We start from the raw sequence: 21,194 nt of genomic DNA, 5'->3' as shown, positions 1-21,194 counted from the left end.
AGTGAGGAAGACTATCAGAGCTTGCAGCAGGATCTGAACCAGCTGGAAAAATGGGCTGAATAATGGCAGATGAAACTTAATGCAGACAAGTGTAAGGTGTTGCACTTCAGTAGGTCCAACCAGGGTAGGTCTTACACAGCGCACAGTAGGATGCTGAGGAGTGTGGGTGAACAAAGGGATCTAGGAATACAGGTCCATAATTCTTTGAGAGTGGTGGCACAGGTAGATAACGTTGTAAGAAAACTTTTGACATTTGGCCTTCATAAATCAAAGTATTGAGTACAGGAGATGGGATGTTATGTTAAAGTTGTATAAGATGTTGATGAGGCCTAATTTGGAGTATAATGTAAAATTTTGGACAGCTACCTACAGGAAAGATGTAAATAAGGTTGACAGTGTGCAGAGAATATTTACAAGGATATTGCTGGGACTGGAGGACAAAAATTATAAGGAAATATTGAATAGGTCCATGCAAGATCAATTTTATCATTCAAGAGAAGTTTGGATAGGTACATGGATAGCAGAGGTATGAGTGGCTATGGTCCTTATGGGACTGAGCTGTTTAAATAGTTTGGCAAGAACTAGAGGAGCCAAACCATTTTTGTTTGTTTCTGTGCTGTACTTTTCTATAAATATGAATCAAGTTCTGGAAAGGAGCATACGTTGTCATATCAGTGGTTTCTACAAATATTATGAATTATATTCAGTGTGATTCTACTACTGATGTGAAGTTGTTTTTTTCCCATGGCGAAGTAAGTGAACTGCTCCATATTCTTCAACCTGATATTCCATTTGGCAAGGCTGTATAGGGTGAGCGTCGCTGCACAAAATTTAACCCACAATATAAGATATACATCAATACTGGATTATAAATGATATGAATATCTGGAATCATCTAAGATTGTACTATTGGTGCTATAAAATGGTAATTTTAGGCAAAAGGGAATCCTAAAAGTAATACTTTCCCAAGTGGTAATTTAGAAAGGGAAAATGAGTGAGTACAGTGGGTGTGTGGTATTTGATATTTTTCCCTGAACTGTTAAACTCCATTTACAACTCTGTATCATTTGTCAACAGAGATAGCACAAGTTACCTAATTGATCGGACTGCTTTGGAATCTTTATAATCCTTGACTTCTTAATTTGACATCTACCTCAGATAGAGATTCCTATATCTCTGCAAATGTCTCCACAAGCTTTGGTAGCAAGATGAGCTTTCACTTACATGGCCTCAAAACAGGACAATACAACCTCCCTTAAAATAGTTTACCTATTGCTAAAGTCCCAGAACTCCACAGGATTTTCAAAACTCTACACTGTGTCACAAAGTACATCCAAATGTAACTTTACCTTTCTGAGCAAATTTATTGAATGTAAATATAATTAAAGCAAATTTACAACAGAAGTCTTTTTAGTTTACTCCTCAAAAGAAAAGCAATAGAAACTGGCAAGGCAAATGCCAAGTTTTCTTTTCATATGTAATGTTTATGTACACAGTGGGCCAAAAATATTTGGCCTTTGCAACAAAGTCCCATATAATTTCAGCTGGAAAGTAATAGAGGACTGGAAAGTAGGCCAGAACCCGGATACATCAAGCGATAACTTGGCCTGAGTGATTCTTGGGACTTTGATTAGCATACTTCTACCCGGAGTATGCTATCCAGATCCCAATGTGCTCAAAACCTGGCAGCAATTGGTATGGGGTATGCTGACTGTAAAGTTTTAAACTCAAGTGAAGATTTTAAGCTCCATCCAAATGAGATAGCTGCAGGTACCCTCACTAAAGGGAGGTTATACAGTAGCTACCCAATCTTCAAAGACTAGTTCACTTTCCTGTTTATAGTCCAATCCATTTAGCTGCCAATACCCACCATTTAAGCAGTGGGTCCCCCTTCCTGACCAAGGAGGAGGAAGTTCCAGCTAACAAAGTAGTTTAAACGCAGTTCACTTATTTTTAGTGATATTCATTTCGATTTAGATAAAATTCTTAAACCACATTTAGAACTCACAGAGATTTTCTATCTTACAAAAGATGTCCAAATTACAAGCAATTTCCAAAACACAGGTACAATTGCTATAAGCTAAAAAGGCATACAAACAAGTTGCAGATGAATGTTACACAAGCTAAACGCAGAGGAATGGATTCTAGTTCACCCCATCTTTATATCATTCTTCTTGTAATAGGGTTTCGGGACCAGTCCTAACAAAGCTGAATGCTCTCGTACATTTAGACCAGTTTTTTTGCCACTTGGGTGACTTCACACATATATTACATTTTTTTCATATATGTTTTCAAACAAATAGTCTGAAAGCTTCTGGGGACAGAGTTCCCAGTTACCCACAATTAATGCTGTGAATGTTGATTCTCTGAGTACACAAACCTAACTATTAATAGATCAGCTATTTGAAGTGGTTGTATCAATCTGGTCTGTAAGCTTCCTTGATCTAAATAACCTTGCCAATGTTGTCTGGTTTGATGCAAGCCCAATTAACATTCCCCATTGTCTTACACTGAAAGCGACCTTGTACCATGAACCAGTAGTCCACGCTCTATAGACGGTGTCGTTTAATTTCAAAGCTGTCCTCTTGTAGCTTGCCATTTACAATAACTGAAAACTAGCTCCCATTTATGAAATGAAGCTGAACAAAGAATATTAGTTAGAAGTTTAACTTACTCAACAACCAGTCTTTGATCTTTAGAAGCTCACAGCTGCTGTGTTTAGAAAACTGAGCTTGACAAAAATGCCCCCTGGCCCTGGACAGTGAATATTCATCACATAATCCACCAAATTTCTCAAAGCTTATCAATGCCATGATTGACTCTTAAAGTATAGTCAGCATTGTTTTTTGAGTACATAAAGCTATTAGTTAATTTATGTAAAGGTTTTTCAAACTCCATTGAGTCTAAGGTCACTTATAGTACTGCACTGAAGGGAAACACCCTAGAGTATTTCCTGAAGTCATGGCATTCATTACTTTAAATAGAAAGATGCATCTTAGTTCCATCCCTTATCCAGAAGCCAGACAGCTTATGTTCTTAAGTGCACAACTTGCAGACCTATATTTATATAATTAGGTATCACATTGAACTTAGTGATCTGGGTGTATTTTTTTCTGTTAGAACTTGTAGCAAACCCTATTTGAAGACCTATGCAAAGGGCACATATTTACAAGTTTTGTAATACTTAAACTTTACAGATTGTTACAAAACAATGTTCCTCCAGGGCCAATGTGCAAAAAATATACAGCACATTCAATATAGCAAGCAAACATACAGTCATGCAAAATATATAAACCCAAGACCCCAAATGGTATGTCCCACAAATTGATGATGCAGTTGCCGGCAGTCCACAGATGAATGTATGCATGCTATCTAACTTTTCATTCCACTGGTCAAACACCAGAGTGCAGCACCAGCAGGAGAGACTAGCCCCCAGCTGAGTACAGATGCTACAAAACAGAGCCTCTGACACCTTCTCTCCTGGATTGCAGTAACAGAGCCCATGATCTGAGGCCTATTTTTGCAATAACTGAGGCCTTGAAGCCCGCTTGCCATCTGTTGTGCCACCAAGCAAGGGAAACAGGCCAGCAGCATATTACATTAGCAATGCCCAACAGGGTAATGCAATCACAAGAGAAATGTCCAAGATAATCACTCGCCTTTAGACTGCATGCCACCTTCGTGCACCAACTCCAATGTTTTTGATGCGTTCCTGTACCAGGCAGCAACAGGGTCCGCATCATGTCCAACTTCGCTGTCAATGAGCAACTCACTGAGGTGGCAGACCTGCAAAACCTTAAAGTTCTTAAAGTCCAGCATTGCCTTGCGATCATAAAAAAATACATTTTAAAATGACAAGAACACCTGTGTTGGCCCCCAAAAGGCCACTGCATCTGATCGCACCGCCATCTTATCGGAAGAATTCCATTCGCAAACAAGAGAAAATCTGCAGATGCTGGAGATCCAATTAACACACGCGAAATGCTGGAGGAACTCAGCAGACCAGGTAGCATAAAAAAGTACAGTCGTCAATTCGGGCTGAGACCCTTCATCAAGACTGGGAGAAAAAAAGATGAGGAGTCAGTGTAAGAAGGTGGGGGGAGGGGAGGAAGAACCACAAGGTGATGGGTGAAACCGGGGTAGGGAGGGGTGAAGTAAAGAGCTGGGAAGTTGATTGGTGTAAAAGATACAGGACTGGAGAAGAGGGAATCTGATAGGAGAGGACAGAAAGCCATGGAAGAAAGAGGAGGGGGAGGAGCACTAGAGCACATGGGCAGGTGAGAGAGGAAAAATGAGAATGGGGAAGGGGGGTGTGGGGGGCATTACCAGAAGTTCGAGAAATCGATGTTCATCCCCTCAGGTTGGAGGTGATACCAATGGAATATAAGGTATTACTCTGCTAACCTGAGTGTAGCCTCATCATGACAGCAGAGGAGGCCATGGACTGACATGTTGGAATGGGAATGGGAAGTGGAATTAAAATCAGTGGCCACTGGGAAATCCTGCTTTTTCTGGTGGATAGAGCGTAGGTGTTCAGTAAAGCAGTCTCCCAATCTACATCCTGATGAAGGGATCTCAGCCCTCTTTTTCATAGATGCTGCCTTCCGCTGAGTTCCTCCAGCATTTTGTGTGTGTTGCTTGGAAGAGTTCCATGCCAGCATTCTCATCATTTAGTTTTTTTTATCAGAATCTATGTTAAAATGAAGATGGTAACTTAGAAATTATAGACGATGCATCCACAAAATTGTAGATTGCTGGTATGCTTATGTGAGGTCAGACAACAGTTTCTAGGTTGTCAAAGCTCACAACAGCTCTGTTTGAACAATTAGCCTTTTGTATAAAGCCAAACTATTAATCTGAATCTCAGACAGAGATTTCTGACTGAATTTGCCAGTATGAAGCTACTTAAAATAATTAGCAAACGTGAAATTAGGACACATATAACTGTACATTTTTTTCATCTTCAGTCAGCAAAATGGCTTCAATTTAAAGTATAGAGCACTGGAGCATATTTTTGGACTAATGCTGGTAAATGCTTATTTGAGCAGTGTGGCAAAGTGTGCATGACCATTGCATGGGAAGTATGTAAAGTACCTTTAGCCAGCTGATGTTGTGAATATTATGCATCGTTGAATTGAAGCCAGCTTCCCAAATGACAGATTGATGAACAGACCTCACAGTGCACATGAAACGTCCCTTCTAGTAGCAGAACTTACTCTCCCTCCAGCACAATTTAAATTATTTCTTCATATGTTAGGTACTGTGTTTGTGGAAAATATTAAACCTTGGATAGTAACAGAAGCAAAATTTATTTGTGGAGACTATATAATATCTCTTTTTGCTTAGGTGATTGTGTACATGGAGACTCATTACAGCTAGAGTAATTAGAAGGCCTGCTGAGTAGGATTACTACTGCAAGAGAGCAGAGAAATGGTATATTGTTCTTAAATAGAAAGCTTGATCTACACAGGGCTATCCAAAAAAACTTCACATAACTACCTATCTTTATCATGAATATGGTCAATCCCAAACTAAAATAGGCCACATTTCATCATCACATTTTTTAATTCATTCATTTACTTACAAGTGACAAGTACTATAATCAATTTTATCATTCAATCCCAAAAACAATCATTATTCCTCTGGACAAGTACAAACATTACCTCATGATTGATATACACAAGCATAATTTCTTAGGTGATGAAAGGTGCACACTTGAAATATCAAAACACTTTATAGATCTTGTTTGAATTATTTCATAATTCTTAAATTTTCCTTTCATATTTCAGATTTTCACCATTTTCAATTGAAATTTATACTTTGCAACACCTTAAGATCCAATGATATGAAAAAATTGATCTTATATTCACATTTACAAATTACTTAATGCATCAATCTCTGAAAAAAATGTTGTGGCATTGCCACCTTGTGGAAGTTTGAGACAAATAACTGCTTTCAGAGATGGACAGAAGCTAGGAGTCAGAATCAGTATAATATCACTGGCATATGTTGTGAAATCTGTTGATCTGTGGCAAATTATAGTAAGGAGTATATATATTTTTAAGAAGTTTATTAAATAAGTAATGCAAAAAGAGAAAATAAAGTAGTGAGGTAGAGGGTCATGGGTTCAATGTCCATTCAGAAATCTGATGGCAGAGGGGAAGAAGTTGTTCCTGAATCATTGAGTGTGTGCCTTCAGACTCCTGTACCTTCTCCCTGATGGTAGCAATGATAAGAGGGCATGCCCTGCATGATGGGGGGTCCTTACTGATGGATGCTGCCATTTTGAGGCATCGCTCCTTGAAGAGAACCTGGATGCTAGGGAAGCTAGAATCCAGGATGGAGCCAGTAGAGTTCATAGCTTTCTGCAACTTATTTCAGTTCTGTGCAGTGGCCCCTTGATACCAGTCGGAAATGCAGCCAGTTAGAATGCTCTCGATGGTACATCTGTAGAAACTTGCCAGTGTCTTTGGTGACACACCCCATCTCCTCAAACCCCCAATGAATTACAGCTGTTGTTGTAACTTGTTTGTAACTACGTCGATATGCTGGGCCCAGGATAGATCCTCAGAGAAGCTGACACCCAGGAACTTCAATATTGCTCTCCCCTTCCACCAGTAATCTCTCAATGAGGACCCACATGTGTGCGCTCGTCCTACCCTTTCTGAAGTTCTCAACCTTACTGAATGTGAGTGGAAGATTGTTGCTGTGACACCACTCAGCTAGCTGATCTATCTCGCTCATGTATGCCTTCTCGTCACCGTCTGAAATTCTGCCACCATTAGCTGTGTCATTGGCAAATTTATAGATGGCATTTGAGCTGTGCCTGGCCACACAGTCATGAGGCTAGAGAGAGTAGAGCAGTGGGCTAAGCACACATCCTTGAGGTACCACTGTTTTAACATGATCAAAGTCACCAGAGAGACACTGAAATAGTAGATATAGAAGTGTCACCAAATGGACAATTCAGAAAATCAGATACCAGGCTTCATAGTGAGACACTGTGAAGGAAGAGGCCTGCTCAGCCCAATATTACTGACATCTTTATAGGCTAAAGATCAAAGTTAACAGTAGGACAACTCTATAGTTACAATCTATCTATAGTGTTTCCTTTGAATTACATACAGTTTTCATCAACTCCTCCTTTGTACCCATACTCCATTCACCCAAAATGAATGTTAATCCTCACCAACTTCGGGCCGTATTCATCCATATTCAGGCTTTTGCTGTCAAGTAGAGGGCCATTATTCAGAGCTACATTTTAAATCCAATCTACAATCCATGTTCAGGTCTGTGAGACAGACTGCTGTTAAAGCTCATATTTGCTGTTTACCACCATTCCAGAATACACCCTTCATTCTTGGATAGCTAAAACTCAGCAGTGGCTGTCAGTGGCTCATCTCCTGGGTCCTCTGCAATGACATGGTTACCAGGTACACTTGCCCTCTTGCTCTGCCTGTGAGGGTGACAGGAAGGTGGGTCATATGGTTTAACCTGAGTCCACTGGCTGCCTCACTGGGACTGTACACCAACAACAGGTGTCATTCGTCTGGAGCACCACCTGTGGTTCTTGCCACCTGGGAGTGAAACCTGTCTTTTCAGCCAGCCCCCTTACCTTGACTTGGTCACCTGGCTGTGGGAGGACTATCTTCTCTCCCTCAGGCTCTCTCTGATTCACAATATGTTGTCACTGCTGCTTTGCTCAGTCCCTCAGTGTTACCATGGTAACAGTGGTCCTTCACAGCTCCATCTTACTCACTTGGGATTTGTAGTTTCTTCCTGTACACTTACAATTTCTGTTGCTTCTTGTTCTTCCACTGCCCTGCTCGCACTGATGTCTGCCCACTCATGCCCTTTCTGCTCCTTACTATCCCCTTTCTGGTGAGCCTTTACTTTAATCACTGCTGTCTCCTCAGGCAGCTGCACTACATCTAACAGCTCCTGGCTATGCTTGGCCCCTACCCTTGGGGCCTCCTAACATGATTTCCACATATTGCCCTGTCTCTCCTCTTTGCTTAGGGCTGCTGGCTCTCGCTGGGCCACTCATGTTTGTTGTTCCTGTCTTGTCCATATTATTTTCCCTTCTCTGAGTCAACGATAGCACCTGCCCTACTCAGTGTGTCTATCCCCAGGATAGTACCCCAGGGCACACTCACTCAGGAAACTGCCCTCCCTTGCTCTCAAGTACCTGGGGCCTACTTTATTGCCCTCATTGTTTCACCTCCTGCACTGGTAATGTAAATAATTTCTGCAGTTGTGGACGAGGGTAAATCAGTTGTCGACACTGCTGACCCTGCATCCACTAACATTTCACTTTGCCGACCCTTAATAGACCTCTTGTGTACATCCATGGATGATTATCACTGGCAACAGAGGTTGCCATCAGCCATTTTTCTGACCACATCAACTCTATAATAAAGGTCTTTCACCATTTGATAGCTTTCAATGAAGTCACCCCTCATTCTTCTGAATTTCAGTGAATACAGGCCCAGAGCCATCAAACGGTCTTCATATGTCAAGCCATTTAATCCTGTTTAACTCTGGAATATTTTTTATGAAGCTCCTCTGAAACCTCTACAGTTTCAAGACGTTTTTTCTAAGATAAGGCACCCAAAACTGCACACAATATTCCAAGTGAGGCCTCACCAGTGCTTTATAAAGTCTCAACATTACATCGTTGCTTTTATATTCTAGTCCTCTTGAAATGTATGCAAACATTGCATTTGCCTTCCTCACCACAGACTCAACCTGCAAATTAACATTTAGGGAATCCTGAACTAGGACTTTCAAATCCTTTTGCACCTCAGATTTTTGTATTTTCACTCCTTTTAGAAAAAAGTCAACTATTTCATTTGTTCTACAAAAGTGCAAAGTCCATACACTTCCCAACACTGTATCCCATCTGCCACTTCTTTGCCCATTCTCCTAATCTAAGTACTTCTGTAGCCTCTCTATTTCCTCAAAACTACCTGCCTCTCCACCTATCTTCATATCATCTACAAACTTTGCAACAAAGCCATCAATTCCATCATCCAAATCACTGACATATAATGTAAAAAGAATCCTTCCCAACATTGACTCCTGAGAAACATCACTAGTCACCAGTAGCCAACCAGAAAAGGCTCTCTTTATTCCCATTCTTTGCCTCCTGTTAATCAGCCAGTGCTTTATCTGTGCTAGAATCTTTCCTGTAATAACCATGTCCTTGCAGCTTATTAAGCAGACTCATGTGTGGTACCTTGTCAAAGGCCTTCTGAAAATCCAAGTACACAAAATCAACTTGATCTCCTTTGTCTATCCTGCTTGCTATTTCTTCAAAGAATTCCAACAAATTTGTTGGAGAAGATATTCCCTTGAGGAAACCATGTTGACTATGGCCTATTTTATCATATGCCTTCAAGTATCTTGAAACCACATTCTTAACAATTGACTTCAATATCTTCCCAACGCCTGAGGTCAGACTATTTGGCCTGTAATTTCTTTTCTTCTGCCTTTCTCCGTTCTTGAAAAGTGGAGTGACAGTTGCAATTTTCCAGTCTTCTGGAACCATTCCAGAATCAGGCGATTCTTGAAAGATCATTACTTACACAATCTCTTCAGCTACCTCTTTCAGAACCCTGGGGTGTACACCATCTAGACCAAGTGACTTATTTACCTTCAGTCTTTTCAGTTTCGCAAGACCTTCTCCCTATTAATGGTAACATTACACACTTCATGACTCCTGGCACCATACCGCTAGAGTCTTCCACAGTGAAGACTAATGCAAAATACTTATTCAGTTTGTCCGCCATTTCCTTGTACTTCATTACTACCTCTCCACCAGTGTTTTCCAGTGGTCCGATATCCACTCTCACCTCTCTTTTACACTTCATAAAACTGAAGAAATTTTTGGTATCCTCTTCATTATTGGCTGGCTTACTTTCACATTCCATCTTTACCCTCTTAATGACTTTTTTAGTTGCTTTCTCAATCCTCTAAACTGCCACTAATTTTTGCTCTATTATACATTTTTTTGTTTGCTTTGACTTCCCTTGTTAGCCATGGTTGTGCCATCTTGCCTTTCAAATACTTCTTCCTCTTTGGGATGTACATATCCTCTGCCTTCTGAATTGCTTCCAAAAATTTCAGCCACTGCTGCTCTGCCGTCATCCCTGCCAGTATCCTGTTCCAATCAATTCTGGCCAACTCCTCTTTTATGTCTTCATAATTTGCTTTACTGCATTGTATTACTGATACATCTGACTTTTGCAACTCCTTCTCAAATTTCAGGGTGAATTTGATCATATTATGATCACTTGTCCCTATGGGTTCTTTTACCTTAAACTGTCTAATGAATTCCAGTTCACTGCAAAACACCCAATCCAGAATAGCCGACCCCTTAGTGGGCTCAACCACGAGTTGTTCTAAAAAGCCATCTTGCAGACGTTCTAGAAATTCTCCCTCTTGGAATTGTGCACGAACCAGATTTTCCCAATCTACCTGCATATTGAAATCCCTCATGACATTTGTAAATTGCACTTTTGGCTTGAATATCCTTTCTCCCATTGAAACACGTGCAGTAGACCAGATCTTTACTATTGTTTGGGGGTCTGCATATAACTCTCTTCAGGCTCTTTTTACCCTAACAGTTCCTTAGCTCTACCCACAGTGATACAAAAACTTCCAACTCTATGTTATTTCTTTCTAATGATTTAATTTCATTCTTTACCAACAGACCTATGACACCCCTCTGCCTTCCTCCCTATCTTTTTGCTACAATTTGTGTCCTTGAACATAAGCTCTCAGCTATAATCCTCTTTCAGCCATGATTCAGTAATGCCTACAACATCATACTTGCCAATCTGTAACTGTGCTATAATTTCATTGACTTCATTCTGTATATGGTGTGCATTCAAGTATAACACCTTTAGGCCTGTATTCACCCTTCTTGATTTTATCTGCCTTTTAGGTTGCAACTCATCCTGTTGACTGACAATTTTATCCTATCATCAGCCTCTCCTCGCTGGCAGTCTCACTACACACTGCATCTGTTTGTAACCCAACTCCCTCATCTTCAGTTCAATCACTCCAGTTCCCCTCCCCCTGCCAAATTAATTTAAATGCACCCAAACATGAGCCATCCAGCCTGCAAGGATATTGTCCCCCTTTGGGTTCAGGTGTAACGCATCCCTTTTGTACAGGTTGTATTTTCCCCAGAAGAGATCCCAATGATCCATAAATCTGAAACGCTACCCACTACACCAGTTCCTCAGCCACGCATTCACCTGCCATTTCATCCTATTCTTACCCTCACTGGCATGTGGCACAGTCAATAGTCCAGACATTACTACCATGGTGGACCTGTTTCTCAGCTTTCTACCTAGCTCCCTAAAATCTCTCTTCAGGACCTCCTCACCTTGTCTACCTACGTCATTGGTGCCAATGTGTATCAAGACTTCTGGCTGCTCACCCTCGCCCTTGAGAATGCCATGGACCTGATCCGAGACATCCCTGATTCTGGCACCTGGGAGGCAACAAATCATCTGGGTGTCTCTATCACGCCCACAGACCCTTGTCTCTGTTCCTTTAACTAAAGAATCTCCTACCAACACTGCATTTCTCTTCACCTATCTGCTCTTCTGAACCACAGCACCAGACTCAATGCCAGAGTACCTGATCACTGTGGCTCCCCCCAGTAGGTTATCCCCGTCAACTGTATCTAAAGTTATATACTTGTTATTGAGGGAAATGGCACAGGTGTACTCTGCACTGGCTGTGTATTTCCCCTCCTTCTCTTGACAGTCCGTTTCCTGCAACCTTGGGGTGACTACCTCCTGTTGCTTCTATCACCTCCTCATTCTCCCACATGAGTCGAAGGTCATAAGCTGCAGCTCCAGTTCCTTAATACGTTCTCTCAAGACCTGTAGCTCAGCACACCTGGTGCAGGTGTGTTTATCTGGGAGACTGGAGGTCTTCCAGACTTCCCACATCCGACATGTGGTACAAATTACTGCCCATGGAGTCATTTTCACAATACGATGCAAAGAAAGAACAAGTAAGAACACAGAAAGAGTAACTTGCAAGACCATCTACCTCACTCAAACCTGATCTTGCCGAAACCTGATGAGCCAAAGCCACTCTAAAGACTGGCAAACTCACAAGATTGGCTGATCTGAAGAACTGCCAGCTTGTGGATGTCAAGGACTTTGGATCATTACTCTGCTCCCCCAGTAAGCTTCCCACAATGACTCCGTCAAACACATGCACCACTACACATGAGTTTACTTAATTGCTGTGCAAACTCAGAGACCTCACCAAGCCCACATTCTCCACTACACTGTAGTCACAAGACATGGTGTCGAGTACAACATTTCTTCAACTGTCCTGCCTGACCATGCCTGCACGCATAGTCTGGACCATGAAAAGCTGGGAACCGTGAAGACTGTGTTTACCAACATGGAAAAACTTGGCATGGTACACCAGTCACATTGGCCCTGGGCTTTGTCCCTCCATTATGGTCCTTAAGTCCAATGGTGGTTGCTGCTCATGTGGCAATTACCGATGCCTTAACGAGATCACCACCCCCGATTGTTACCCGATCCTACACATCCAGGACTTTTTGGCACACTTAGCCGGAAAGTTCCGTTTTTCTAAAGTCGATCTAGTTAAGGGCTACCATCAGGTACCTGCGTGCTCAAAGGACATTCCCAAAATGGCTGTGATAACCCCATTTGGTCTTTTTGGGTTTCTGCTCATGCCATTTGGGCTGAAAATGCAGCATAGACATTCCAACAGCTGATGAACTCTGTATTAAAATACTTACAGATTTTCTTTTTGTTTACCTGGATGACATACTTGTCACCAGTGTAAACAAAGCTGTGAACATATATCTCATCTCCACACACTTTCCAAGTGCTTAAACCAACATGGATTGATTATTAATGGTTGTCAGCCATTGGCCTTCTCGGCCAGCACATGCTCGCAGAAGGTGTGAAACCCCTCCCTTCAGAAGTAGCTGCTATTATGGATTTCCCAGCACCCCTCACTACAGGAGTTTTTAAGCTATGGTGAATTTCTATCACTGCTTCATTCCGCGAGCTGATGAACTTATGCTTTCCCTGTATAGTGCATGTGAAGGCAATATCCCTAATCTCATGCTTGACTGGTCAGCAGACATGACCAGATCATCTGATGTTACCAAACAAGCTCTTTCCAACGCAACCCTACCAGTGCACCTGCTCCCCACGCGCCTACGGCAAATACTACTGATATTTCAGACTAAGCTGTGGGTACTGTGCACAACAGTTGGTCAGGGATGCGTAGCAGCTGCTCGCCTTCTTCAGAGGGTAGCTCTGTTACCCCCCCCCCCCCAGGAAGGAAATATAGCACATTTGATCGTAAGCTTCTTGGACTCTATATGGCTGTCCGCCATTTTCATTTTCTTCTAGAGGGTCAACATTTCACAGCGTTCATCGACCACAAACCCTTTGTGCACGCAATGGTCAAAATATCAGCCCCTTGGTCTGCATGGGAACAATTCCAATTGGCCTACAATCAGAATTCACAACAAGTATACAACATATCAAGGGGAAAAATAATAGTGTGCTTGATTGCCTCTCATGACCAGCTGTTGAGGCCATACACATAGGGGTTAACTATGCTGGCTACTGACCCAGAGGAGCAGACTTACTGAACAGCAGTCACAGGTCTGTGGTTAGCTGGCATTAAGTTTGGGGTAGCTGGGGTTTCTCTCCTGCGCGATGTCTTAACTGGTCATCCTCACCCCAAGTGCTTGCAAACTGCAAGTGGATTGCTTTTGACCCCTTACATGGCCTCTCGCATCTGGGCCAGAACACCTCATTGAAACTGGTAGCACTAAAGTGTGTGTGTGGCATAGTCTTAGAAAAGATGGGCGTGATTGGACTGCAGCTTGTATGGTGTGGCAGCGGGCAAAAATTAACTGTCATGTGTAGGTGCCATTGGCACCTTTTGAGGTCCCTGAGCAATGGTTTGACAACGTCAAAGTGGACCTTGTTGGCCCCTCCCCCCACCCCCAAAGTTCCATGCACCTCCTTACCATGATGGAATAGGGAGAAAAGACTTTTATTATAGATAAGAGGGGCGTTTCGGTAGATCGCCTTAAACCAGCTCACCAAGATTTGGAGGATTCCACTACCGTGCCCTGCTGTCACGATATGACGTGGGTGTGTCAACACACGTCTGACGAGCCGGAGGCACTTGCTGTTCCTCCACCTGTGGAACACGGGATCCGAGCTGAGCTTTTAGTGAATTCTGGGGGGGGGGGGGCTTATGTAGGGTAATGTAATTGGTGATAACACACAGAATTCACAACCACCAACATTGGGTCGGGATTCACTAAGAGGCTGGTCTGATGTGATGAGGTAATTACATAAAGGACTTTTAATGTGTCTTGTATTCAATTTTTTGGTGGTTCAATAAATGAGTTGTCATGGTTTTTCTTAAACATAAAATGCCTCGAACCATTTTATTTGTGGGAACTTACACCACCAAGATAACTGGTAAGTTTAATTTAGATAATTATAGTTGACATAAAATCAAAAAGTAGTACCAGTGGCAATAATTATTAGGAAGAAAATTGCCATTATTACTTGGAATGAGCTATATCTAACTCTGGGACCACAAAAATTTCTTCTCTATTAATTGTTCAAAATTGTTCTCTGTAGTGGCCCAGCAAGTTAGTTCAGGCAATAATTGATGATGACAGCTAATTAGTCGTTGCCAGCAATGTCCACAAAATTTTTTTTAAAAATCTGTAATTGAGAGTTTTTGTGTGAACGTTTAACAGTTAAACTTCTAAGTGTAGTATGGATGCTGCCGTCTTTTAATAATCCATCACCAATGAATATGTGACTCAGGGTTACATTTCGTAATGGCTTTGAAAATCGTCTTTTTTTTTTGTTTCGTGAGAAATTACAAGAGAAATGATTCCTAAAGTGTTGAAAACGGTGTGGGAGAAACTATCAAAAGATCAATATGTGAATTAGCCAATGGTAGTACGAATTGTGTTGATTCGTCAGTTTGGGAGCTTCAGCAGCCAATGGGAAGAGAAGTTCTAGAGACGTGTGTGCCATGGCGGCCTCCTGTACCGGCAGCGTTGGCTCTGTGAAGTTGTTGCAATGCTGCCGGGGAACGTGTCGCTTGTCGTTATGGAGACTGCCTGCGCCTCGCAAATCTCCGCCGGTTGCGAGCACCAGTATCGGGCAGCTGCGGCGAACACATCAGCAGCCGTGGACCAGTGTGGGTGAGCGTGGCCGAGTCGCCGTGGATCTGGGCAGCAGGTGGGTGAGGGCGAGCGAAAAGCACCTGGACTGGGGGGGGTCCACATCGTCTTCGGTGTAATGTCCACACAGAGCCCTGGCAGTCAGCAGATTGTCCATTTAAGCATGTTAGTAACACACCAAGTGCTGGAGGAACTCAGCTGGTCAGACAGCATGGGAGGAGAATGCGCAGTCGACGTTTCATTTGGACTGTGTCCCCCTCCATAAATACTCCTGACTGGGTCCATTTCTCCTCCAGTAATGTGAATGTTACTTCAGATTCCAGTACCTACAGTTTGTTGTGTCTCTATTTAATATGTTGATTGAGGCGTCAGTCTTGACCATGACTCTGGGCTGACACTTTTATTCCATCTTTATGATGGCACAGCTTTCTCTCTGTTCTACGTTGAAGTGTGCCTTAATCTGTTTATGTTCATGTTTCTGGGCCAAGACTGATATCAACTCTGCATAAAGAAGAAAGGATAACTCAATTTTGGGCGACCATTTGTATTCTGCTTGAGCCAGACAGAAGAGGGTGGTAGAGCCAAAGTCAATAGATAAATTTAAGGTGGAGATGGATAAATATTTGAAAGATTAAGATTATGAGAATAGGTATAGAAGCTGTCACAGATCTGCCATGAATTTTTGAATGGTAGTTAAACTTGAGAGACAGTTGGTTTACTCTTACATTTTATTCTTATCCTTCTGCGTTTGTGAAGTTGAACAGTGAACACTGACCCAGCGAGGAAGAAAAAATATGGAGTACTGGATTTTGCCTATGGCAACATACTGCTGTATTGATTAGACAGTGTGTATTGTGTACTGTTCTGGTTGTCAAACTCCATGAAGGATGCGATTGCACTGGAGATGTACAGATGAGATTTACCAGCATGTCGCCTGGAATGGAACATTTCAGTTATGAGGAGGGATTAGATAGATCACGACTTTTTTTTTGGAGTGGAGCAGGCTGAGGGATAACCTGATGAATTATGGGGGAGGGGTGGTTAGAAAGGGTGGGTAGTGAGAAACCCTTCCCTATTGCAGAGATATTTGAAACTAGACAACAGGGCCCTAAGAATAAGTTGGGAAATTACTGGCAGGTGAATTTGACATCAGTTGTGGATAAATTACTTGAAGGTATTTTAAGAAACAGGATTTATAATTATGTCGACAAACCGGACTTCATTAGAGGTTGTTAACCTGGCTTTGTGCATTATGTCTAGCCAATCTTAAAGTTCAAAGTAATTTTATTATCAAAGTACATATATGTTTCCATATACTATCCTGAGATTAATTCTCTTGCAGGAATTCACAGTGGAACATTCTGCATGCCATAGTTCTCCTGGAAATGTTGGATTTCACATTGGCAGTGCATCTGCACTCAGGATGAGGCTTTTCATTCCAGAATGAAGATGATGTCCTCCTTTTTCAAAGAAAGGGGCTTCTCCTCCTCCACCATCAATGCTGCCCTTGACTGCATCTCTTCCATTTCATGCATGTCTGCTCTTACCCCATCCTCCCGCCACCCTACCAGGGATAGGATTCCTCTTGTCCTCACCTTCCACCCCACCAGCCTTCGCATCCAGCACATAATTCTCCAAAACTTTTGCCACCTCCAATGGAATCCCACCACTAAGCATATTGTTCCCCCACACCCACCACTTTATGCTTTCCACAGGGTTAGCTCCCTAGTGTCTCCCTTCTTCATTCCTTCCTCCCTACTGATCTCACTACCATTCAGGGCCCTAAACCTTCCAGGTGAGGTGCCACTTCACCTCTGAGTCTGTTGGGGTTTACTGTGCTCCTGCATATCGGTGAGATCCAACATAGACTGGGAGACAGCTTCACCGAACACTTACACTCCGTCCACCAGGAACAAGCAGGATCTCCCAGTGGCCACCCTTTTTAATTCCACTTTGCATTCCCATTCCAAAATGTTCATCTATGGCCTCCTCCACTGTTGGGATGAGGCCACACTTAGGTTGGAGGAACAACATCTTATATTCAGTTTGGGTAGCCTCCAACTTGATGGCATGAACATTGATTTCTCAAACTTCTAGTAGTGCTCCCCTCCCCACCCCACCCCCTCACCACTTCCCATCCCCTGTTCCCTCTCTCACCTTATTTGCTTGCCTGCCCATCGCCTCTCTCTGGTGCTCCTTCCCCCCCCCCCCCCACCTTTTTTATTTCTTCCATGGCCTTCTTTCTCTTTCACCAACCAACTTCCCAGCTCTTTACTTCATCTTTTCCCCTCCAGGTTTCACTTATCACCTTGCATTTCTTTCTCTCTCTCCCCTCCCCCCACCTTTTAAATCTTCTCAGTTTTTTTCTCCAGTCCTGCCAAAAAGGTTTTGGGCCAAAATGTCAGTTCTTTTTCCTAGATGCAGCCTGGGCTGATGGGTTCCTCCAGCATTTTGTGTGTGTTGCTCAAATTTGCAGCATCTACAGATTTTCTCTTCTTTGTATTTGCATGACCGGTTATTTTATTAATGTTATAAATGTTTGACTTGTTAAATTTTTTCAAATAATAATTTCTTATAAGAATATTGAAAAGAAAAGTAGAAGAATAGTTAAATGTTTTAAAGAACACAGTTTGTACAAAATTTAAGGGAGATTACCTTTTGTAACTCAGATCTTCACATCCATCTTCTACCATCTTCACAACAAAAATAAAACTTGACAATATTTTTGCATATCAAGATACTGCCAATGTTTTCACACCTTTGTGTGAAGCAAAAGCTGGGGGCAAGTTCAGTATTGGGAAAATAATGGGAAGATTGGGAGTTAGATTACTTAAAATGACATTAATGAGAGAACTCAGTTACCAAATTACACAACCAGAAGAAATGTGGAATTTTGCGCAGTTAAAGCACTGCAGTATGCAAAACAAAAATTAAAAGTTATGGCCATGGTGATACCATTAATTGGAGTGACAAAGTGACAGATCTACTTGCATCTTTAAGTTCTGACATCGATACTGCGTCTATTGGAGGGTAATAACTGTGTTGAACCTATTATTGTGGGACCTAAGACCCTGTACCTCCTTTCAAATGGCAGCATTGACAACAGTGTGGCTTGGATGGTATAGGTCCCTGATGATGGGTGCTGGTTTCTTGTAGCACTGCTCCTTGTAGATGTACTTAGTGGTGGGGAGGGCTTTTCTGGTGATAGACAGGGCTCTATCCACTACTTTCTGTGTGCTTTTCTGTTCTTGGGCATAGGTGTATCCATACTAGGGCATGATGTAAACAGTCTGGATACCTTGCATTGTGCTTCAATAGAAGTTTATCAAGGCTTTCGATGCCATGCCAAATCTGCACATACTTCTAAGATTATTTTCTTCAGATAGGCTTAGGTATGATTCCCTGACATTAAGTAATTTGATAATATTCAAAGATTTGGAAAAGTCCTTGTCAGCTGATATGTTGAGTTTGTGTTTTTTTAATAAAGCAAGAACAAATTAAAGTAGAAAACAATTCTCTGTCCTGTATCTTGTAGGGCAGTGCTATCACACTTGTAATTTGTAATGTTTTCAAATCTGTAATTTCCTAGCTTGCTTAGACAGTTCTTAGCTTATGTAGTAGTATTCTTGCTCACTTTCTCACAAAGACCAGAATTTTAATTTTTGTCAGATAATCAAGAGAAAACTGGTCAAAGGACTTATAATTGACATTTGTGTTTGATTTTTATGCCTATTTATTTCATATCAGACTAATTTAATGCCTAGTTAATATCACCACTGTTTTGTTCAGTGAAAATTTATTTTATACTACAGTTATCCTCATTATGAAATTTGTAGTATACTGAAGATAGTGCTTTATTTACCAAATATTAACTTGTTTTTACAACAGGAAGCTTGAAATTTCCACAGGGAAGCTTGCTCGGTTTGCAGATGGATCTGCAATGGTTCAGGTAAACTAACATTCATTGTAGAACTTCTCTGTAGATAACAGCCAAGTAGAGAATAAAAGGAAAATTAACTTGATTTGAAAAATGGTTTTGTTGTCATAATGTCATAATTGACTTTCCTGTGTTTTAAGCGTAGGGTTTACGTCGTCAACCCTGAAAGAAATAGTGATTGGTCTGGAACATCAACTTTGATGGTATCAGAAAGGATCTGGCAAATGTGCATTGGGACAGGTTGTTTTCTGGCAAAGGTGTATTTGTAAGTGGGAGGTCTTTAAAAGTTCCTGTCAGAATAAAATGCAAGGATAACAGGTTTAGGGAACCTTTGTCTTTGAGTGTTATTGAGGTCCTAGTTAAGAAGAATGTGGAGGTGCATAGCAAGTTTCAGCAGGAAGGAATAACTGATATAATTGAGGAATATAAGAAATGAAAGAGAACAGTTAAGGAAATCAGAAGGGCTAAAAGAAGGCATAAGATTGCTCTAGCAGACAAGGTGAATCCCAAGGGTTTCTACAGATATTAAGAGCAAAAGGATAACAAGAGACAAAATTACAAAATTGCTTCTCTGAAACATCAAAGTAGTTATCTACGCATGGAACCACAAGAGATGAAGATCTTACATAGATTTTTTCGTCTGTGTTTACTCAGGAGATGGACACAGAGTTTATAGAGGTGAGGCAAAATGGCAGTGATGTCATGGACTGTATACACATTACAGGGGGAGGAGGAGCTTCCTGTTTTGAGACAAATTAGTGTGGATAAGTCCCCAGGGCCTGACAAGGTGTTCCCTCAAGCCTTGTGTGAGGCTGGTGCAGAAATTGCAGTGGCCCTAGTAGAGATATTTAAATGCCCTTGGTAATGAGTGAGGTGCCATAGGACTAGAGAATAATTAATGTTGTTCAATTGTTTTAGAAAGGCTTTAAGAATAAACCAGGAAATTATAGGCCAGTGAGCCTGACATCAGTAGTGGGAGGTATTCTAAGGGACCGGATATACAAGTATTTGGATAGACAGGAACTGGTTAGGGGTCATCAGCATGGCTTTGTGAATGGTTGGTCATGTTTAACCAATCTTGCAGACTTTTTCAGAGTGATTGTAGATGGTGCCTCTCTGACTGGAGGTCTGTGCCTAGTGGAGTGCTGATTCCATTATTGTTTGTCATCTGAATTAGTGATCTGGTTGGTAATGTAGTAAACTAGTTCAGGAAATTTACAGGTGACAGCAAAATTGGGGGCGAAGTAGACAACGAGGAAGGGTATAGGAGGGGTATGGAGGGCTATAGGTGTGGGTTGATGGGACTAGGCAGATTAATAGTTTGACATGGTCTAAATGGGCAGAGAGGTCTGTTTCTGTGCTGTAGTGTTCTATGATGTATAAAATTCTAAAGGGATTGGACAGGCTAGATGCAGGAAGATTGTTTCCAATGTTGGGGAAGTCCAGAACGAGGGGTCACAGTTTAAGGATAAAGGGGAAGCTTTTTAGCACTGAGGTGAGGAAAAACTTCTTCACACAGAGAGTGGTGAATCTGTGGAATTCTCTGCCACAGGAAACAGTTGAGGCCGGGTCATTGGCTATATTTAACAGGAAGTTAGATATGGCCCTTGTGGCTAAAGGAATCAGGGGGTATGGAGAGAAAGCAGGTACAGGGTTCTGAGTTGGATGATCAGCCATGATCATACTGAATGGTGGTGCAGGCTCGAATGGCCGAATGGCCTACTCCTGCACCTATTTTCTATGTTTCTATGATTCTATGATCAAGCTTCAATAACTAGTGAAGGAAAACTTCCATTGGGCCTTCACTCCAAATGTCACTTGGGAATGCTACAAGTTACTGTAATAATTCTGCAAGACTGTGGTTAGAATACTGATGATTTATGTTAGTTCTGTCTTCCACTACTACCGTTCTCATTGATGAGAGGAATTATATCAGTTTACCCAATGGAGCTCAGCTGCCCTGTGACCAAGAAACAGCAAGTTTTTTTTGATTTCTAGGATATTTAAGGACAAAAA

General features: G+C 41.7%; 1 protein-coding gene across 1 annotated transcript in view; it reads left to right on the top strand.

Annotated features, from left to right (window-relative positions):
- Positions 1 to 15,072: 15,072 nt before the first annotated feature.
- Positions 15,073 to 21,194, top strand: part of LOC132402902 (polyribonucleotide nucleotidyltransferase 1, mitochondrial) — a 63,628-nt gene continuing 57,506 nt past the window's right edge. Inside the window, exons 1-2 of the mRNA XM_059985978.1 lie at positions 15,073 to 15,299; positions 19,130 to 19,190. Coding sequence (XP_059841961.1) covers positions 15,091 to 15,299; positions 19,130 to 19,190 — 270 coding nt within the window. The 5' untranslated portion in view covers positions 15,073 to 15,090. The remainder of the gene's footprint in view (positions 15,300 to 19,129; positions 19,191 to 21,194) is intronic.

This window comes from Hypanus sabinus, chromosome 12 (genome assembly GCF_030144855.1).
Source record: "Hypanus sabinus isolate sHypSab1 chromosome 12, sHypSab1.hap1, whole genome shotgun sequence".
Lineage (NCBI taxonomy): Eukaryota > Metazoa > Chordata > Chondrichthyes > Myliobatiformes > Dasyatidae > Hypanus > Hypanus sabinus.
Note: the sequence above shows the minus strand (reverse complement) of the source record. Positions and strands in the feature narration are given on the sequence as shown.